General features: G+C 43.8%; 1 protein-coding gene across 3 annotated transcripts in view; it reads left to right on the top strand.

Annotated features, from left to right (window-relative positions):
• Positions 1 to 22,597, top strand: part of MAPKAPK5 (MAPK activated protein kinase 5) — a 52,728-nt gene that overhangs the window by 14,700 nt on the left and 15,431 nt on the right. For all 3 annotated transcript variants that reach the window (XM_044005576.1, XM_044005566.1, XM_044005584.1), the window contains exons 2-9: positions 102 to 175; positions 1,258 to 1,333; positions 2,446 to 2,543; positions 3,874 to 3,982; positions 5,786 to 5,875; positions 6,818 to 6,913; positions 15,478 to 15,558; positions 21,364 to 21,551. In XM_044005576.1, the coding sequence (XP_043861511.1) occupies positions 102 to 175; positions 1,258 to 1,333; positions 2,446 to 2,543; positions 3,874 to 3,982; positions 5,786 to 5,875; positions 6,818 to 6,913; positions 15,478 to 15,558; positions 21,364 to 21,551 (812 nt within the window). The remainder of the gene's footprint in view (positions 1 to 101; positions 176 to 1,257; positions 1,334 to 2,445; positions 2,544 to 3,873; positions 3,983 to 5,785; positions 5,876 to 6,817; positions 6,914 to 15,477; positions 15,559 to 21,363; positions 21,552 to 22,597) is intronic.

Genomic DNA, 22,597 nt, shown 5'->3' with positions numbered 1-22,597 from the left:
TACCATGTGCGAGATGCTGTGTGAAGCTGAGGAGATTCTGAATCTTAATCGAGGGATTAATTCTATCTCTTCTTCCTCTCTCCCCCTTTTTATTTTAATAGGAGACCTCCATTTTAGAGGAATACAATATTAATTGGACTCAGAAATTGGGAGCCGGAATCAGTGGTCCAGTTAGGTAAGAAACTCCATGCATTTGAATGTGTCTGCTTTAGAAATGGATGTCAGGGGGCAGCTAGGTGGCTCAGTAGATAAAGCACTGGCCCTGGATTCAGGAAATACGAGTTCAAATCTGTCCTCAGACATTTGACACTTACTAGCTGTGTGACCCTGGGCAAGTCACTTAACCCTCATTGCCCTGCAAAGAACCAAACCAAAACAAACAAAAAAAGAAATGGATGTCAGAAGATCAATTTTAACTTAAGTGTTGTCTCTTCTCTGATTTATTAGATAATGCAAATCATTCCGTGACACAGATTCCTTGTTCATGTGTGACTTAGTGATTATATTAACATAACGTATAACAATTTTGCCATGCAAGAAATGTGGCAACACTGTCCTGATCAGGGATGTTTGGAATGTACTTGGAGTCAGATGTCCCATATAAACAAATGTACAGCCAGATTTGAAAGTAACTTAGAATTACCGTGTAGAATGACAGTGCAACTTTTTAAAAGATTTTGGGGGGGGGTATTTAGAAACAAAAATAAATCCCAAAGTTTCTGTATTTCACTCTTTTACGCTGACATAACTTTAGAGCGGTGGGATGTGGAGTCAAATGAATGGGGCCACGTTTGCAGAGCTTTAGCCAAAAGAGCCACTTGTATGCCCTGTTACATCTCCCATGAAAGTAGAGCTGAATGCTGCACCTAGGCAAATTCTGGTGAGAATGTCACTGCCAGGGGCAGCTAGGTGGCTAAGTGGATAGAGCATGGGACCTGGAGTCAGGAGGACCTGAGTTCAAATCCAGCCTCAGACATTTAACACTTACTAGCTGTGTGACCCCGGGCAAGTCACTTAACCCCAATTGTGTCATAAAAAAGAAATAAAGAAAGAATGTTACTGCCTTAAATAGACTTCTGTCCAGAGGTGCCGGTGCATTCTGTGTTCACCTGGGTGGAGAAGAATTGTTTGGCCAGTCCTTTTAGGGCAGGATGATGGCTTGGGAATGTTTATGTAATTTATGTGCAGATCTTCAGGTAAAGGGCAGTTTTCTTTCTAATGTGATCTCTGACCTTGCCTCCCTTGTCTCCATATTAGGGTCTGTGTGAAAAAATCTACACAAGAACGATTTGCACTGAAAATTCTTCTTGATCGTCCAAAAGCTCGGAATGAGGTATGTATGATCCCTGTTTGTCTTTCTCTTTCCTTCCTTTTTTCTTTCTTCCATTCTCATTTGTAGAAACAGTTCTTTTTCCTCCTTTATTACCTTTAAAGTAGCCAAATATTTGGCATTTTGCCTTTCTAAAGAGACACAAACACAAGAGAATTTCATGTAGGCTTAGAGAAAGCTTGGGTTGGAATTTCACATGTGTGGCTTCACTGCTGTTCTCCCTTCCTCAGCTCATAGTTTAAACTTCTAGTGAAGGTTTGTTGTAGTAGCACCAATCAGCACACCACAGGCACATGGTTCCTTTTGGGCACGACTCTCGAGGACAGCCTCTCAACCTTCTTTGAGTCTGTCTGGGCCTTGATCTCTGAAGTGTTCATCCTAGCTTCACTCTCTGTTTACTTAGAAATGGGATTTTGGAGGCCAGGGATGGATGAACCTGCAGCTCTGTGTGTGCGTGGCAGCAGGGGAGTCATGGGAGAAGCTGGAGCAACAGTGATGCTCTAGGGGGATGACATTGACAGTGTCTGTTTGGCTTCTCAGGAGGCTTGCAATCGAGTCAATGTGGTGTTGGGAGGCTGCTTTCACAGGCCCTGAGTGTCTTTTTTTTCTTTCTTCTTCTATTGCTTGGGCTACTCATGTATGCCAAAGATTGCTTGCACAGGAATCTCTTGAATGAGAAGCAGTGACTTATTAAACAAAGTAAGGCTTTGCCCAATACTGATTGTTAATATTCCGTTCCTTTTTCCATTAGCCACTTAGGTACAAAGTCCATCAATTTGGGGGATTGGTTCAGGGAAATTGTGGGAGCAGCTGGGACCTTTGACCCTGCAGTTGCCAGCCTCAGCCTAGCTGCGGTGGCAGCTGGGGGAGGTTTCTAGCATCCCCTTCCAAATCTCACTTCAGACTGGATCATTCGAGGATTGCCTTGAAGACCCAGTCTTCTCTTTTTATTCAGAGAGAACCCTTTTGCCAATCCCAGGGGTTGGGCTCTCTTGCTGGAACATGCTCCTTTCTCATTCCACTGGGCTCTTTGCATGGTCCAGGGTCCTGAAAGTTTGGAAGGAAAGCATTGGCAAAACCCCCTGCATGGCAACCTTTCCTCTCTTCTCTTTAAGGTACGTCTGCACATGATGTGTGCAACACACCCAAATATTGTGCAGATTATTGAAGTATACGCTAACAGTGTGCAGTTTCCTCATGAGTCCAGCCCAAGGTAAGATGCTCGGGGAAGATGGAACACTGCATCCCATTTCTCTGCTCAGTGGTGTTTAAAGCAAAATTTTGGAAGTTGACTCAGCCTTAAAAAACCCCCCAGTTACTAGAATGGAAGTTGAGCGCTCATTTCCATTTTTTGTAAAGTCAGCATCTTGTGTTGTCCAGCTCAGATTGACTTGCTCACCAGCTGTAATAAGCAGCACTACGCTACTTTGAAAATAAAAGATGACACGGGCCTGCTGTGGTAAACACAGATTGCAAACCAATTGGCCTTATTTTATAAGCAGGCGTTATTGGTGAAAGCTTTGGGAAACCAGCAGCGTTTAGAAGTGAACCCTTTGTATTGAGAAGAGGCGGCCGAAATACCAGGAGCCTTCTTGGGAACTTTTTTGGGGGAAGGTCTGACTCTGCTTTCAGTGGCTCCGGTGGGACAAGGCAGTTTCTGGTTGCATGTAGCTTTTCATGGGAGATGATCTTGGTGGTTGGGTAGCTCTGTGGTTTGGTACCAGTGAAGACAGGATTGGAGTAGATCTGTTTCCCACCAGGCCTTTGTCCCACGACCACAGATCATACCTATCTGTAACCTCATCTTGCACAGACATCTTGTAGGTTATACTTGGGTCCAGGTCCAAAAGAGATAAACACATCTTACTGATATAGAATCTGTAATATTACTATCATACATTTGTCCTGGGGTGGGGGAGGGGGGAGGTATGGGGAGGAAGGTAGTGACAGTGGTTTTCAGTCTGATTCTTCAGTACCACATTAAGATCACTGCCTCTGAATTTATTGGGCCTGGGTTCAGGTTTCACTGATGCTTACTAACTGTGTGACCTTGGACAAGTCACTTAACCTGCTTATGTCAACCTCAGTTTCTTCATCAGTAAAATGAAAGTGTTGGACTAGGTGGCCTCTGTTGTATCTTTCAGCACTAGAATGTTGGATCTTGTGATCCCATCCAAATACCCTGGAATTTTTATAAGCTGTTAGGCTTACAAGATCTTCCCCCATCTTAAATACTAATGAAGTTAAGAGTCTGTTAAAGATTTAAATAAGTCTTCAGGGACCTAAAAAAGGAATAGATTACTTCCATTCGACTTTGTTAGACTGTGTCTCAGCTGGCCTTACTTTGTATGGCATTGTAGGGTCTGGTTGGTAGAACCGGGGAAGGGGAGAGAGACAACTCATAATTGGCTTGTTATGACAGAAACGAGTAGTACTTAAAATGGATAAAAGGGTGGCACACTTTCCAAGTGTGAAACGTGCATCAACAACTTGATTTCTGAGTGTTTTTTTCACTTTAACAAAAATCAAATGCTTTCAAACAGGGCTCGACTCCTAATTGTAATGGAGATGATGGAAGGGGGAGAGCTATTTCACAGAATCAGCCAGCACCGGCACTTTACAGAGAAGCAAGCCAGCCAAGTAACAAAGCAGGCAAGTGAACCCCTGCATAGCCACCCAACTGCAAACGTGGGGCAGCAACAATTTCATTGGGGGGGGAGATAAGGAAACCCCGAGGAAAGCTTTGTTTGATCTGATGCTCTCATTGCCTGCTTTGTTATGTTTTCCGAAAACCCTTCTGGACAGGAAAGATGGGACCTATGGGATCTGGTGCCTTTTGGGGGTTCCCTAGACTCCAGGGATTGTCACCTTGACATTGCCTACAACACGACTAGTTACTCTGCTCATGATGGAGGATGACATTCTGTCTAGACTGTAGCTATGGGTGTCTTGCTCTTGAGACAGGAATCTCTTATGTGCTGTTACTTGGCTGTTGGGTTCAAATGCTGCTTATAACCCAAGGACTGTATGTTATTGGCGTATATTCCAAGACAGTGGTGCCTGTAAAAATACTAAGGGTGGTGGGAAGAGTGTGTGTGTGTGTGTGTGTGTGTGTGTGTCTGAGAGAGAGAGAGAGAGAGAGAGAACGCCTTCCTTTCTTTATCTTCTTCAATCTCTCAGTGTTTACAAGATCTCTGTTTCTCTGAATTTCCCCTGGTCTTGCCTGTTTCTATCGAGGCTTGTATTCTTTCTCTTTGTGACCTCATGTTTGGTTGTCATAGAGATGATTTACCTCATGAACTCCAGTGGAGAATAGGCCTCTTGAGAAGGTGAAAAGCTAAGTCTCAGAGGTCGTGTTTTCAGGCCAGCTGAGGGGAGAAAAAATCATTTCCCACAGCACAAATAGTTCTAAGTAGAATGTGCTGCCAAATTTTCCATGCTACCACTGAGCAGGAGAGAAGAATGTTAATTTTGGAATCACTGGGAAATTCTATCCCCAGGCTTTGAGTCTCTTTTCAAAATCATCTCTTCTCTTAGCATCACATATCTTACATTAACATTTTTTTTGGAATAAAGGATGCCCTGTGGTTATCTTGAAGACAACAGAACCCTAACCCTGTCCCAAACCCACATATACAAACGACTTTTCAACATTTAGCATGAGCTAGTAGGAAAATCAGATGGAAAAATTCAGCTGGATAGTTTCAGATTTTTTTCCCTTCAAAGTCAGAACCTGAAGTTGAAGATCACAGAATGTAACTGGTTTCTGAACTCAGTTCTGTTGTTTATTATTATTGCCTGGGTACAGGAAAAACAGTATGGTGTAGTGGGAAGACCAAAGGACTCAGATCCAGGGGACTGGGTGCGAATTCTGCCTTTGAAGCCATGCAACCATGGACAGGTCACTTTGCCTCTCTGAGACTCGGTTTCCTCATCTGCAAAATAGGAACAGTGCTACTTTCATGACCTACCTCACAGGGGTGTTGTGAGGAAAGTACTTTGTAAAGCTCCCATTGCAGTGGAACTTAGGGGTGTGGCGTGTATGTCCAGGTACAACTGGGGCCCACCCGCCACATGAAGGTCCCTGTTTACTCTGGATCTCGACTTGGACTGGAAAGGACATGGCTGAGGAAAGCAAGCCTTGCATTTTTAAAGAAAAATGCCCAGCGGGCGCCTCCTTTCTGCCTGTCCTGTCAGAGAGCCCAGCTCTGCCTGGTTTGCCAATGCTGGGGTCTGCGCAGCCTGCAACTACATTTAATTCCTTGATTTCATTCGGTGTGATTGGTCTTTCACTCACTCTTTTTTGGGCTCCTCCAAAAGTATCGTCTATTTGAAAATGTCTCAATTGCACCTTGGGAAAAATGCTCACTGTAACCGTTGTCCTGTAATACAGCAAGGGGAGCACTACCAGTTCTCGCTCCTAAGTCTCAGTTGATTTATTGTGCCCTTTTTCAGATAGCTTTGGCTTTGCAGCACTGTCACTCACTAAACATTGCACATAGAGACCTCAAGCCTGAGAATCTGCTCTTCAAGGATAACTCTTTGGTGAGAAGCTTGGCTTTTTGGCACTTTTAAGTTACTTTTCTAACCCCAGCTCAGGCTACATGGCCCATATCCAGGGGTGAGAGGTCAGGGAGGGCTGAGGCCAGAAGGCTTCAGGGAGTAGTAGAGCCTGGCTCTGGTCCTTTGCCAGCACCCATATATATCACTGAGGGGCTGGGCCTCAGAAACCTTGTGTCCTCAGCGTTGGCTCCCATAACTATATTTGGCCCGAAAGAGAGGCCCAGTTCTTAGATTGATACCAGTTGCTGGGAGCCCGGGCCCTCAGTTAGGCTTGATTCCAGCAGGGGGAAGGGAAGAGATAGAAGGAATGTGTCCTGTCAGTGTAAGGTGTGTGCTGTTGCGTGGCCTTGAATTGAAATCTCGGGCTTGTTAGCACCTGATAAAATCAGATTGTTTATTACCCTATATTTGTTCTACTGGCATATGCTGCTCTCTAAGTTTTTCTAAGTCGTAGGACAAGTATTAAGAGCAGCCTTAAGCTCTTTGTGTTTAATTGTCAGTCTCTTTCTGGAACAGTCAGGGATTCAAACTGCTATTGGAAATAATAGGCTAGGGGCAGCTAGGTGGTGCAGTGGATAGAGCACCGGCCCTGGAGTCAGGAGTACCTGAGTTCAAAGCTGGCCTCAGACATTTAACACTTACTAGCTGTGTGACCCTGGGCAAGTCACTTAACCCCAATTGCCTCAAAAAAAAAAAAAAGAAATAATAGGCTACTAAGATTGGGACACAGTTGGTTTCGGGCCTCAGTTTTCCATAGTTTCTTTTGCCAGTTGGGACAACTAGAGGTTAGGGTATGGGAGTAAAGATGTTTCTCAGTCTACATGAGTAAGGGGAGCTGTTCTTCCCATATCCTGTCATTCATAGATCTGATACTCCACTCAAGGCAGAGCTTTCAAGTGATGTGTCCCGCTTGCCTCATTTTAGGATGCTCCAGTTAAGTTGTGTGACTTTGGATTTGCCAAAATTGACCAAGGGGACTTGATGACGCCACAGTTCACCCCTTACTACGTAGCACCTCAGGTAAGAATGAGCTTTTCCTGTCCTAGAGGCTTTTTTTTTTTTAATGTGAAGAAATGAATGCCTTGTTTTTCAGCAGCCACTTGACACCATGACCATCTTTCCTTCTTAGGATACATATACGTTGTCTTATTAACGGGACCTTTTAGAAATAAGATCCGAGAGCTTGGCTAGTGTTTCCTTTGTGTGTTATTCACAGGATTAGCTTTACAAAAATGGGATAATTTTCACTAAGATCTGAGTTAAATTTCTCATTCACACATGAATTTTATCTGTACCATTGGTTCAGAGAGGAAAGCGGAGAATACAAACTGTTAATGGAACAAAGACAGGTGAGAAGATCCCAGGAGAGCATTGTACGGCCCTTCGTGATAAAGTCAGCAGATGGCCTGGACCAGCTACATTCCAGGGTAGGGAAAGAACTGCAGGAGAGCTCCTAGGAGCATACTTTAGAGCTGGAAAGGACTCTCTCAGAGGCCTACCAAGATGGCGGTACATGGCAGAGCTAGGATTGGAACTCAGGTCCCCTGATGCTAAATCGTCCAGTATTCATTCCACTTCTGAACCACTATCAGTGATCTTTGAAATAGCAATAACAATAGCATTTATAAAATACTTGAAGGTTTTTAAAGCACTTTATAAATATTATCTAATTTTGATCCTCTTGGATCAACTCTTGGAGTTAGGTCCTATTATTATCATCCCCATTTTATAGATGAAGAAACTGAGGCAGGCAGAGGTGAAGTGACTTTCCCAGGGTCTCAGAGTTAGAATCTGAGACCAGATTTGAACTCAGGTCTTTCCATTCCAGGTCCAGCACTTTATTGCATCACCTTGCTGCCTCAGTTATGATAACTAACAGTATCATTACTATTATACAGCAGCTAATTATTGCAAGCAGTATGATCATACATACTTAATATAATAATAATATTATTAAATAATATTATTGTAATAGTAACAATAATAGCTGAGCCTTCTAGCAATCTGATGAGGTAGATACTATTATTATTTTTCAGATATTGTTTTATTGTTTCAGATATTGTTCATTGAAAAACATATTTTTTTAATAAAAGATATATTAGGGGGGCAGCTAGGTGGCATAGTAGATAAAGCACCTGCCCCAGATTCAGGAAGATCTGATTTCAAATTCAGCCTCAGACACTTAGTAGCTGTGTGTGACCCTGGGCAAGTCACTTAACCCTCATTGCCCCATAATAAACAAACAAACAAAGAAATAAATAAAGATATATTAGGCTTTGAGCTTAAGTGACTTGTCCAGGGTTACACAGTTGGTCACTGTGAGAGGTGGGATTTGAATTCCTGGGTTCCTGTCCCAAGTCTGGCCCTTTTGTCTGTGTTGCCACAGAGCTCTCCACAAAAAGTTGTGGTGATTTGGAGGGGTGCCTCAGGCCTAGAGAAGAGCTAATGTCTTGATTCTCAAAGAAGGTACAATCTACGACTGAACAGACTTGTACTTCAGTACCCAGCAAAGTGTTAGAGTGTGTTAGTAAAGGGAGACATCAAGAGCATTTTGAAAGGAAGTGGTGATTCCAAAGAGAGCCAACATGACCTCCTCCAAAGCAGGCCATGCCAGCCTAACTTCACTTCTTTTTCTTGACAAAGTTACTAGGGTGGGAGATGAAGGGGTTGCTGAGAGAGAGTTTGCCTAGGCTTCCGCAGAGCATTTGGACAAAAATCTCCCATGTTACTCTTGTGGAGAGGACAGAGATGTAGGGGCTAATCATTGAGGCAGAGGTGAGGGTCATCATCAGCGGCTCTATGTTAGCTTGGGGAGACGTCTCCAGGGGAATTGTGCTTGGTCCCAGGCTGTTGAACATTGGTACCCATGACTCGGATGAAGGCCTAGATGGTGTGCTCCTCACATTTGCAGATGACACAAAGCTGGCATGGACAGTTGATTCGGAATCCAGAAAGATCTCATGGGGATCACTGTAAAGGCCTGCCTCTGAATTTAAAAGGTCACTGCCAAAGTAGAGGTACAGGAGCCGTGGCAAGGTGACAGTTCAAGTGAAGAATGTCTGGAAGCTTTAATGGCTGGGAAGTTCCTGGGGATTTAGCACTGGGTTGGGTCCTGGCAGCCCGAGAGAGGTAGGGCCCTGCCAGTCTGCAATAAGGGAACAATCAGGTTCAGAATGAGGAAGTTTGTAATCCTGCTCTAGTCTGTCTTGGTCAGACCACACTGGGATGGTTGTGGACTGTTTGGGGAACTGCAATAAGGAGGATGGGGACATACCCTTGTTGTTATTTCTAGGTATGTAATACTTGTGATTTCTGATTGAAACAAAATATTTTGGAGATATAATTAAAGTCTTCTTACTGATTAACCCCCTTCTTCATGGAGGTTTTTCCTTAAAATGGGGCCCCAAAGTTTCATCAATTTATTTTTACCACCTGTAAAATTTCAAAGGTGGAAGGGACCTTATATGCCATTTAGTCTAATATATATCTTTATGTTATTTTAATTTTAATTTTTCTCAATTACATGTAAAGATATTTTTTGATTTCCAAATTTTTCTTTTCTCCCCCTTCTGAGGCCAGCAAGGAATCTGATATGTTATACATTACTATCATGTTAAACATATTTCCACATTAATGAGAGGAAAAGGAAAAAAAAAACACGAGGAAGAATAAACAAGAACCATAACAAAAAAGCAACAGCAAAAGTGAAAATAGTATGCTTCAGTCTGCATTCAGACTCCATAGTTCTTTTTCTGAATGTGGAGAGCATTTTCCACCATAAGTCTTTTAGCATTGCCTTGGATCATTGTATTGCTGAGAAGAGTTAAGTCTATCACAGTTGATCATCACAAAATGTTGTTGATACTGTGTACAGTGTTCTCTTGGTTCTGCTCATTTCACTCAACATCAATTCATGTAAGTCTAGGTTTTTCTGATCCATCTGCTCATTGTTTCTTACAGCACAATAGATAGTATTCCATTACATTCATATACCACAACTTGTTCAGCCATTCCCCAATTGATGGGCTTCCCCTCAATTTGCAATTCTTTGCTACCACAAAAAGAGAAGCTATGAATATTTTTGTACATGTGGGTTCTTTTCCCTTTTTTATGATCTCTTTGGGATCTAGACCCAGTAGTGGTATTGCCAGGTCAAAGGGAAAAATATATATTTTTTTAAATTAATTTTTTTCAATGAACAAAAGTCCAATTTTCCCCCTCCTATCACCTCTTCTTCCACTAGGGTGGGGAAAAACAAAACGAAACAAAATAAACCCTTGTAACAAATATGTACACCCAAGCAAAAAGAGATTCCTTTATTGACCATGTGAAAAAATATGTCTCAATCTGTACCCTGAGTCTGTCACCTCTTAGTCAGGAGATGGGCAGCAGGCTTGATCATGGCCCTCTGCAATTGAGGTTGACCTTTGCATTGATCATAATTCTTAAAAGTCTTTCACAATTTTTTGTTTTGACAGTGTTGTTACTATAAAAATTGTTCTCCTGGTTCTATTCACTTCGCTCTGTCATTTCAAATCTTCTCCGGTTTCTCTGAAACTGTCCCCTTCATCATTTCTTATATCATCATAATATTCTGTTACAATTCTCTACCATTAGCCATTTTCCAGTTGATGGGCACTCCCTTAGTTTCCGATTCTTTGCCACTACGAAAAAAAGATGCTATAAATATTTTTTGTATGTAAGGATTCTTTTCCTCTTTCTTTGATTTCTTTGGAGTATAGGTACTGTTGTTTTCCAGAGTGGCTGGGCCATTTCACAGCTCTACCAACATGTTAAACAGATTTTCATATTAGTCATATTGTGAAAGAAAAATCAGAACAAAAGGGAAAAAAACATAAGAAAGAAAAAATTAAAGTGAAAATAGTATGCTGTGATCTGCATTCAGACTTCATAGTTCTTTTTCTGGATGTGGGGAGCATTTTCCATGAGTCTTTTGAAATTGTCTTGGATCATTGTCTTGCTGAGAAGAGCTAAGTTTGTCACAGTTGATCGTCACACAGTGTCGCTGTTATTGTTCTCTTGGTTCTACTCACTTCCCTCAGCATCAGTTTGTGTCTTTCCAGGTTTTTCTGAAATCTGACTGTTCATCATTTCTTATACTACAACAGTATTCCGTTACATTCATATACCACAGTTTGTTCAGCCATTCCCAATTGATTTCTCATTAATTTTTGTTGAATAGTTCTTATGCAAGTAACTGTGGTCTTTGGATTCAGCAAACATTAGGCTACTGTGTTTGTTTGCTTTTGCATATTATGTACCTAATCTCTTAAAATGATTGATCTCTCTTTTTTTGACCAGTGCTAAAAATCATTTTAATGATTACTGTTTTGTAGTATAGTTTGAGATCTGGTACTGCTAGATTCCCTCCTCCCCACCCCCATTTTTTCTTTTCCGTTCTTTTCCTTGAGATTCTTGACCTTTTGTTTCTTCGTATGAATTTTGCCATTATTTTTTCTAGCTCCATAAGGTAATGCTTTGTTAATTTAGGTAGTCTCGTCATTTTTCTTATATTGGCTGGACCTACTTATGTCCAATTACTAATTCTCCCAAACCATGACTTTTTTTTTTAATTAACAAAGTATTTTATTTTTTTTTCCCGTTACATGTAAAGATCTCAATTTTTGTTTATACAAGCTTTACAATTTCAGATTTTTCTTCCCCCCTCCCCTAGACAGCAGGTAATTTGATATAGGTTATATATATATATACACATAATAACATTAATCCTATTTCTGCATTAGTCATGCTATAAGAGAAAAAATCAGAGCAATGATGAAAAACCTCAAAATAGAAGAGAACAACAGCACCAAAACCAAAAGAAATAGTATGGTTCATTCAGCATCTATACTCCACAGTTCTTTTTTTTTTTTCTTGGATTTGGAGATCCTCTTCTATCACGAGTTCCCTGGAACTCTTCTGTACCATTGCACTGGTGAGAAGAATATAGTCCATCACAGTAGATCAACACTCAATGTTGATGATACTGTGTACAATGTTCTTCTGCAAACCATGACTTTTAAAAAACATTTTAAAAGGATACTTTTTGTCTCTTTGTTTGTTGGAGAGGCAGCTGCCTAACTGAGTGGTTAGAGAGCCAAACTCAAAACCAGAAGGGTCTGGATTCAAGCTCTGCTTCTGACCTACTGGCTGCAGGACTCTGGGCAGTTCTTTTAAGGCCGTGGCCCTTTGGGCCGTCTGCCGAAGCTCAGGGATCCCTTCTCGGAGTTATGTTTTTAAATGCTCACAATAGAATGCCTGGGGTTACACAGGAAACCGATGATATGAAATACAGTTATCAAATGTGTTTTAGCTCTTCATGGTCCCCTGGTTAAGAACCCCTGCTGTAAGACCTAGTGCATAGAGGGTGCCTGCCTGCATTGGTAGAGGGAGTTTCTTCACCTGGGAGTTCCCACCGTAAAATCACAGGTCTAGTCCCTGTCCTTTTGCTTTTTTCTATCAATTTTATCTCAAGTACACCTTCATTTCCTACACAAGCCATCCCTTGTAACAAAGCAAAAAAAAAGAAGAGAAGAAAGCCAGTTTAGCAAAATTAACCAAGATATCAAAAGAGTCTGATGGTGTATGGAGTGCTTCACTCCCGTTGTCCCTGCCATGGCCAAGAATGAGGATTCTCTTTCCTGGGTTCAAATGTGGTCATTATAATTGCACAACCTTTAGTTGGCTTTTTTAGTTCTTTCCCTTTACATTGCTGTCATTGCGTGTGTTTTCATGGTTCATCATATTCCCCTCTGTGTTAGTTCATATAAGCCTTTCTAAGTTTCTCTGTATTCATCATTTTTTTAAAATTAATTTATTTATTTTAATTTTACATATAAGGTATTTTATTTTTCCCGTTACATGTAAAGATAGTTCTCAACTTTTGTTTATACAAGCTTTACAATTTCAGATTTTTCTCCCTCCCCCCTCCCCTAGACAGCAGGTAATCTGATATAGTTTATGTCTATATATCTATATAGATATAGATATATACCTATACACACATATATATACACATAATAACATTAATCCTATTTCTGTATTAGTCCTGTTATAAGAGAAAAAATCAGAGCAATGATGCAAAACCTCAAAATAGAAAAAAAACCAACAGCACCAAAAACAAAAGAAATAGTATGGTTCATTCAGCATCTATACTCCACAGTTCTTTTTTTTTTTTTTCTTGGATTTGGAGATCCTCTTCTATCACGAGTTCCCTGGAACTCTTCTGTGCCATTGCATTGGTGAGAAGAATCTAGTCCATCACAGTAGGTCAACACTCAAATGTTGATGATACTGTGTACAATGTTCTTCTGGTTCTGCTCATCTCACTCATCATCAGCTCACGTAAGACCCTCCAGGTTTTTCTGAACTCCCCCTGCTCATCATTTCTTACAGCACAATAGTATTCCATTGTATTCATATACCACAACTTGTCCAGCCATTCCCCAATTGATGGGCACCCCCTCAACTTCCAATTCCTTGCTACCATGTAAAGAGCAGCTATCAATATTTTTGTACATGTGGGTCCCTTTCCCCTTTCCATGATTTGTATTCATCATTTCTGGTTGGTGGTGGTGCTTCAGTCATTTTTATTCATGTCCAATGCTTCATGACCCCTTTTGGGGTTTTCTTGGCAGATATTGAAGCGTGTTGCCATTTCCTTTGCCACTCATTTTACAGATGAGGAAACTGAGGCAAACAGGGTTTTAGTGTAATGGATTATTGCTACTCTATGAGAGATGAGGGCAGCGGGGTGGCAAAGTGGCTAGAGTGTTGGGCCTGGGGTCAGGAAGACTCATCTTCCTGAGTTCACATCTAGCCTCAAACACTTACTGGGCAAGTTATTAAACCCTGGGAGGGATGTAGCTTTTCCTGCTTCCTGAAAGTCTTACTCTTCTTTGGAGGCTAGCTAGGTGGCCCAGAGGTTAGAGCACTGGACTTGGAGGCAGGAAGACCTGAGTTCAAATTAGTCTCAGACATGAACTAGCTGTGTGACCCTGGGCAAGTCACTTAACCGCTTTTTATCTCAGTTTCCTCATCTGTAAAATGAGTGGTGAAGGAAATGGCAAACTGCTCCAGTATTTTTGCTGAGAATGCCCCAAATGGGGTCACGAAGAGTCAGACATCACTGAAATGACTCAACACCAACAATAATTCTTCTTTGTGTCTAGTCCTTCTGTCAGTTCCCAACCCATCTGATTGTCCAGCTTCCACCTCTCTTTCTTGTCCACAAGGGTGACCTGAAAGTCTTTCTTTGAAATCTAAATTAAGTAGGTATCACTCAAGCAAAATATTTATTTATTTGTTTGTTTATTTATTTATTTATTTATTTTTAGTGAGGCAATTGGGGTTAAGTGTTAAGTGTCTGAGGCCAGATTTGAACTCAGGTCCTCCTGACTCCAGGACCGGTGCTCTATCCACTGTGCCACCTAACTGCCCTTCAAGTAAAATATTTATTAAATGCCTCCAGGTACCAGGCCTGGGCACATATACAGTATTGCTCTGATCTGCCAGTCAAATAATCCTTTCAGAACGAAATGAGATTCGTGTGACCTGTTTCTGATGAAGCTGTTCTGCCCGTGGTGGTCATCGCTTTTTCAAAATGCTCACAGCCTATTGTTTTCATTATATGTTTTGGAGGTTTGCAAGGAATCAGTCCAGTTCCTCAGCCCATAGTTTGCTGACTCTACGTGTTTTTCTCCTTTTGAAAATCCAGTCAGTATTTCCCTCTTTTTAGTTCTGTGAGATATTATTCCTTCTGTCAGCTCCCAGCAGTCACAAACTCCAAGCCTTTCAGGAGCCTGGGAAGGTGTACATTTGGGACTGGGGACTTGAGCTCATCGATCCCATCTCTCTTCTTTTCTTGGTTTTCCCAAGTCCTGATTCTCTCCACGTGTAGAGATGGCTTAGCTTTTCCCCACTGCTGCGGCATAGGCTTGTCACATCACTCCTTCTCCCAGAAAAAGGCAGCAAAAAGCACTGACTTTGGAGTTAGGGAACCTGGGTTTGAATTCTCTCTCTCTGCTACTTCCTAACTGTCTGGCCTCAGGAAGGGGACTCTCTTTCTCTGGTCCCCAGTATCCTCATCTCCAAAATGAGGTTGGTCTGGGTGATCAGTCTAAGGTCCTGCCCAGTTTGGGTCCCAAGGTTGGTGCCTGGGAATGGCTGTTGGCTTCCTTCCCTCAAACACGGAGTTGTGATGCATCTGCAAGGAAATGCATTGAGAGTTCCTTTCTCACATTTCAGCAGCCGGAGAATAGGCTCAGAGTGTTCTGTACAGATTTCTTAGTAGAATAAACACTGACAATAATTTCCTTAGCAGAATATGATTAAAATTTATTCCCAGCACAGCAAGATATGTTTTTAGGAGAGATGAGCTTTCCCAACCAGAGCCTACCCTTACAGGGAAGGAAAAGGAAAAACTGTTTGTATGATTGGAAGGCTGACCAAAGCCAAGTCGTCATTTCCGGCTAGCAGTTGTTTGACCCACCGGCCCTCCTAGAAGTTCTAAGGTCAAGGTGAATGGTATTTGTGACTTTTCTGCTTTTGACTTGGTCTAACAGGTATTGGAGGCACAAAGAAGGCATCAAAAAGAGAAGTCTGGGATTATACCTACCTCGCCCACACCCTACACTTATAATAAGGTAAGCTTTGTGGATGCGCATCTCTTCATCATCTCCTTATGGGAGGTGCCCACGGAAAGGGTACAGAGTGTTAGTCACTTTGGGTATCTGCCCAAAAGCCTGGGGCTGTGGCCAAGGGAGGGTTTTGCTGTTTTTACCTGTGGTCTGATGAGAGATACAGAATAGTGGCATTTCTGTGGGAGGGGACCTGCTGGCTATGGCTAACTACTGGGCTCTTTGTGCTTTTCTGCGGGAATGAGTTCTTCTCACTTGGTCTCATTTTGCCAGCTTGATGTTGTACTCTGTTGGATTCTATTTTTGAGCTGTGGTCGGTCCTCAAGCATTTTCGAGGAATTCTCTTTTTGGGACAAACGATGCCTCAGAGCTACTTGCATTGACACTCCTCCTTTTTGCTAGTCCAAGATGAACAGGAAGAATGAGACTGCTCTTGATGAGACATTCATGAAGGACTGCGGGATGTTTTCTGAAAGATGACTGAGGAATTTGTGCCAGAAATAAGCGTAGCTGTTTCCACCTTATAGGCATTCAGACACTTATGCAAGGATCCCCTTTGGTTTGTCCCCCACACCAGTGAACTTACTGATCCTTGAGGTATTGAAGAGGATCACATACGAGAATCTCTTCTTCAGAGGATCCTCATGGGCTTGCAGCTCTAGGGCTGGGAGGGACCTTTGAAGCCTCACAGTGTACAAATGAGGAAACAGGCTCAGAGAGACAAGGTGAATTTCCCAATGTCCCATAGCTGAGTAAGTGACTGAAGTGGGATTTGAACTCAGGTCTTCCTGACTCCCAAGCCCAGTGGTCTGTTGTGCACACCAGACTTTGAGAACGACTGCTCTAGAACAGTATAGGTAAAGGGCCCGAGGAAAGGCCTGAAGGGATTTAGTGTAATAGAGTCCTTAGGCTTCCTGGGGCCTTCAGGATGGAAGTAGACAAGCAGGAGGAGACAGTGTGGTAGGACAGGAAGAGCCCATATTGAGTCCTAGGCCTTGATCAGGTCATTTAACTTCTGGGCCTCCTAAGTAGAATGTTTGAATGAGATGGTGTCTAAGGTCCCTCCCAGCCTGAAGATGCTGCCATCCCATAGCCCGTGTGCTCCGTCATTGGGAGTCAGGGATTCAGCAAACACCCCTTAGATGTCAGGCCCTGTGTGTCATCCTTTTAGTCAGACTTGAGATGTTTTGTCCATCCAAGGCCAGGTATCCAATTAATCAATGAATGAACAAAGCATTTGTAAAGTACCTAGTGTATGGTAGGCACAGAGGAAACAAAGATAAAGAGTAAAATAACCTCCACCCTCAGGGAGCTTATATTCTCTATCAGGGAGAACAACCTGGGAAAAAGTGGGTAGGTATAGGATGAATATGAGGGAGTTAAATGTCCAGATTAACTGGACTTTTGACTAGTTAAACCAACTGTTAACTGTCACATAGACACAGACTAAGGTAATAATCAGTCAACAGGAATTTATTGGTGCCTCCTGTGTGCCGTGCACTGGGTTGTAGGTGAAAGACTGGAGAGGTCTGACTGTTCACCTCTGGCCAAAGGGAGCCAGCAGAGCCCCCTGGTGTGACCTGAACTATCCACTGGGAAAGGTTTAACAAAGGAAACAAAAATATAGTACAACATAGGTAATGTTGTTTTGTGGCTTTCTAAGTCACTATGGGGCAGAACCTCTCTTCTCATTTGAGTTTGCTACCCCCGCCCCCGCTGTGCAAAGGACTTCAGGATCATTATAGCATTGTCTGTCTTAGGGCATTGATTCTCTGGAGATCCTGTGTTGTGTGGCCCCTAGCCCAGAATTCTTTTCACACCCCCAAAATGCCTGTCTTGATGACTACATATTGAAAGCTTGGGGGCTCAGAGCATGGTGTTAGGAGTGTTGCTAAGGCAGGAGCTCGGTCTCCCCTTAGAGAGCATCCAGTATAGCAGGGAAAAGGATAGACAGACATCAGTCATTGGATCCAGCATGTGCATAGCAGGGATACAAAACCCAAACCCTTAACCAAGTTAGATGTCTCTTCTGCAGGGAGTGTATCAGGTGACTGGAGCCTGCTTCCCTCAGGGGATTGTTATTCTAAATAAAGTGTCACACTGAGACTGCTGGGCAGATTCCAGAGTTCTTTTTATTCTTAGTCCTTAGTCTTTGTGGTACCCACTTGGTGGGACACCTCAATAGAAATTTTAATTTGGTGTGTGCTAGAGATATCTATGTATATATCTATTGATATCTATATGTATATCTTTGGGGCTTTTTACATCATCAAAATATATAATATTATATATATATAATACATATCATTTTGGTGATGTAAAAAAACCAAGACAGCAATAAGATCCTAAAATACTTCCCAATATATACATTTATCTTTATATAGACATATGGGCATCTATATTATAAATATTTAAGATAAATGTTATTACTATCTTTTGGGTTTTTACATCATCAAAATTTCCCCATATAATTCCTCTCCTTCCTCTTGCCAGAGGATCATCCCATTTTGAAAGAAATAAGAAAGAAAAAAAATCAACAAAACTGACAAAGGTCGGTATTATTGCTATCATCTCAGTTCTGTTTATAGTGAAAGTGACTTTAAAGAACAGTGCCATTTGGCCCAGGTGGGAGCCATTAGCTGGGTGGAAGATCCCATCCTATCCCTTCTCTAGAGGGAGACAGACCCACTTGGGCAGATGCGGTTAGTGTTTCTGAGGTGTTCTCAGGTGGCAGAAAGCCAGCTTGAGAGAAGAGTTTATCATAAAGGGTCTTGATTTCCTTAAGAAAAGGGCCTCTACTTGCCTTTGTGTCTTCTCAGCGGGGTGGGTGGCCTGGTGAGTATGAAAAGAGGCAATTCCTCCTCCCCACCGTCAAGAACTTCTGAAACACTGCATGAAACTGCTGACCAAAGCCACCTCCAGAGAGCCCAGGTGTTGGGGGAGCAGGTCCCCGTTGTGGCAGACGCGCTGGCCTGCTTTGCCTTGTAGAGGTGACCTCTCCAGTCCTGGAAGGAGTAGCCCTGTGGAGCCCAGGTTGAGCACAGATGGCAGAACCGTGTGACCTTGCCTCCGCACCGAGAGCAAGACTGATTGCTTCTGGTCATTTCTTCAGTAAGCTCTTAGAAGCGGGCAAGGCCAAAGCAGAGACTCACCTCAAGAGCCTGGAGACCAGGGCCACTTAAACTTTTTCCACACATGACCCGTTTTTGCCTGAGAAAGGTTTCCACACTCCTGGGCATATGGGCATAGAAAATAGGTGCGCATAACTTTTTTTTTTCAACAAACATTTATTTTCTTTTCCATTTACATGTAAGGGTAGTTTCCAACATTCATTTTCATAAGATTTAGAGTTCCACATTTTTCTCCCTCCCTTTCCTCCCCCTCCACAAGATCGCAGCCAGGTTATCTATGTACACCCCACAAGTGTTCTTTTTATCAGTTCTTTCCATGGGGGTGCATAGTCAGCTTCCTCATGAGTTCCTTGGGATTGTCTTGGATCACTGCCCTGCTGAGCGTAGTTAAGTCATTCACAATTACTCACTGAACAGTACTGCTGTCGCTACGCACAATGTCCTCTCGGCTCTGGCGTATAACTTTTGACTGTTGCCACATTTTTCTTGACCTCTACCTTTGGTTATGTGACCCCATCTGGGGTTGTGACCCACAGTTTAAGGAGCTTTGCTCTAGTCCAACCCCTGCATTCTGTGGCAAAGGAATTGAGGCACGTAGAGGTGAGGACGTTCCCCTGTCTCCATGTTGCTGGGCCTCCTGCCGACTCTTCTGACTCCAAGACCAGGATTCCTGCCCTTTTTTCCAGCAGCATGATTAAGTGTGAAGAATGCTGAGTTTAATTCAGAAGGACCTGGGTTCTAATCCTGGCTCTGCCCCATAGCACCCGTGTGACCTTTACCTGTTCTTTCCTCTCCCGCTCTTGCCCTGTCAGATGAGGTGGTTGGACTAGATGACTTCTAGCTCTAAATTTAGGGTTTGTTATTATACATTACTCACTATTGGTTAAGTGCTTGATGTTTGCAGGACCCAGTACTAGAGGAGATGCCAAATGTAGGTACCATGTAATATCTGCTCTTAGGAAGCTCACAGCGTAATAGAGAAAAGATAGGAACACAGGTAACTGTGGATAGACTTTTTTCTGGGGCCTGGGTACAAAAGGGATGGGGAGGGGGCAGGGAACAAGCATTTCTATAGTCCCCCCTATGTGCCAGGCACTGTGCTAAACGCTTTAACAATATCACCTCATTTAATTCTCACAACAGTCCTGAGAGGTAGGTGCTGTTTTGATTCCCATTTTACACATGAGGAAACTAAGGCAGATAGAGGTGAAGAGACTTACCCAAGGTCACACAGCTAGGGTGTATCTGAGGCTAGATTTGAACTCGGGACTTCCTGACTCTAGGCCCAGCTACCTCATACAGTGTTGTGTGAGAGGTCTGTGGAGAAAGGTCATTAACATCTAGGGAATGAGGAGAAGCTTTATGGAAGAGGTGAGACCTGAGTTGGGCTTTTCTTCTTCTTCTTTTTTTTTGTTAAGAATTCAAAGATGAAGAGGAGGAAGAAGGCTGAGCTAGGCACAGGAAGAGCTAAGGAAAGGTGTGGTGATGGGAAAGCAGGGGGAGTATTTGAGGAGCATCAAGTAGTTGGTCTGGAAGTAGTCACCCAGGGGAGAAGGGAGAGGGACAGGAAGTGAAGCAGTATCTGCTTGGGAAGCTTTGGGATTTTTTTTTCCCATTGGGGAAGCCTGACTCCTGGCTCCTGCCTCATGGGAGGGGGGGGGGTCGTGAAGCCCCAGCAGAGAACGCGTCATCAGGCTCTTTGCAGACCTTCAAGCACTGCCACAGGAGCTGTTTTCATTATTCCTTTTCTAAGAGAAGGACTCATTCTCATTGTAGGTGCAGGGCAGTGGGGTGAGGCAAGCCCCGCAGCAGGGGGATGAGCCTCTCTGAGGACATGGGGTCTTTTTTCTTCTGTTACCAAAGGGAAGGAGGAAGGTGTGAGGGAGGAGGCCTAGAAATGTGGAGGCGCGAAGCTGGGGCAGATTCCTGGGCTGCTCCCAGCCTTTGCAGTGGGATAGGAAAGAGTAACCTGGAAGGAGTGGTCGGGCCTGGAAAAGGGCGGAGGGTCCCCTAGGTCAGAGCCCCAGACTTCACGGCGCTCCGCCTCCTGTGATGGAGGTACCAAAGAGTGGTGTTGCTTTTGTCAGAATGCTTTCATCTGTGCAGGAGGGCCCGGGGAGGGCATTTTCTCAGGGCCATACATTTGAGGCTAGAAAAGCCTTTCCAGGGCATCTGGTCCAACCCCCTCATTTGACAGATGAAGAAATGGAGGCACAGAGACATTAGAGGACTTGCCCAAGGTCACGTGGCCAGCAGTTGTCTGAGGCAGGATTCAAACCCAGATCCTCTGAGTCCTGGCCCTTGCCGGACCCTGAGATGTGCCAGAAGTCACTGGTGTCGACTGAGTGTCAAGGTCAAGTCAAGTCTTTTTTCTTCCCCAGAAGGACACCCCCCATGACCTGGCTCACATGTGTTCTTCCTTCCCAGTAGAGGCTGGTAGTTAGACATATGCTTGGGGCTGGCCAAGGGGAAGGCATGTGACATGGTTTGCATTTTTCCCTGGAGCCACTTGTAATGATTTTGTGTCTGGATGTTGTTTTGGCCGCATAAGAATAGCTACTTTGAATGGAGAAGTTTGCTGCGACCTGCGGGGCAGGGCTGGTTGAGGGGCTGCTGGCCTGCTGCGGTGCTGTGCCCCTGCCTCCTTGTGCTCCCCCAGTGACCCTCTCCTTGCTTTCAGAGCTGTGACTTGTGGTCCTTGGGGGTGATCATTTATGTGATGCTGTGCGGCTACCCACCTTTTTACTCCAAACACCACAGTCGGACAATTCCAAAGGACATGCGGAGAAAGATCATGACGGGAAGCTTTGAGTTTCCTGAGGAAGAATGGAGCCAAATCTCAGAGATGGCCAAAGACATTGTGAGAAAGTGAGTCTGCAGAGGCTTTGTTCTGTCATTCATTTGAACAGAGGGAGGGGGAGGGCTAATGGTGGGGGGATGGAGAGGGGGAGGGATCACTGACATGATCACCCACTGTTATGGAGAGTCCGTGATCCCAAACAACTCAAGATGTGTTTTTCCCTGAACCTTGGTATTTCCTTTGTCACTTTTATTACCCAGCTGGAGGCCAGAAACCCAGGATCTCCAAGTTAGAAAAGGCAGCCCAGGGGGCTGGGTAGTTCCAGCTATACACAATGACAAATACCCTCTAAGTTATCCCCAGTGTGGCCTTATTTAGGATTTGTTTGGAGATCTGCAGTGACCAGAGGCTCACTACCGAGCAAGGCAGCCCAGCCCACCTGGGACTTCCTGTTTGACCAAGGCTGGGAGTGCAGGCAGGGGCTCCTCACAGGCCCAGTCCCACTCTGGCCGGCTCAGGCCTTTTGGCCTACTCTGGTTTCCAATCTGGGCTATTTTGCACCTCTTGAGGCCCCCGGTTCTCCCCTGCCTCCCATTTCCAAAGGCTCCCCGGGTGAATGCTGGCCTCTTCCTCTTTGGAAGCCATGAGTGTTAGAAAGTGTTTTTCTTACACTAAACTCAAACTAGCCTCTCTGCAGCTTTCCCCCATGCTCTGGTTCTGCCCCTGGGGCCAAGCAGCACAAGTCCAGTCCCTCTTCTGCAGGACATGAGTGCTGACGGTCATACTGCGCTTTAAGGTTTGCAAAGGCAGCTCAGTGGGGCAGCAGATAGAGCAGGTACGTCTCACGTGCACAAGCTCCCGTACCCTGGGCTGCTGGAGATGTCAGGCTTGTCCCTGCATTCCCCAGGAACCTGAGGCCAGATCGGGTGCCAGTGATAACTCCTTCCTTCAAGGAGGGGAGGAGAGATGGGGAGCAAGTGTTGGCTTCTCATGGGAGATTCAGCCAGTCTCATTTGCACGGAGGTTCTGAGTTGGAGAAGGTGCTTGGCCTGGCCTGGTTTTTGGAGGTGTATGTATCTGAGAATGAGCTTTCCCTGTTCCCAGAGAAATAGTG

Source organism: Dromiciops gliroides, chromosome 1 (assembly GCF_019393635.1).
Source record: "Dromiciops gliroides isolate mDroGli1 chromosome 1, mDroGli1.pri, whole genome shotgun sequence".
NCBI lineage: Eukaryota > Metazoa > Chordata > Mammalia > Microbiotheria > Microbiotheriidae > Dromiciops > Dromiciops gliroides.
Note: the sequence above shows the minus strand (reverse complement) of the source record. Positions and strands in the feature narration are given on the sequence as shown.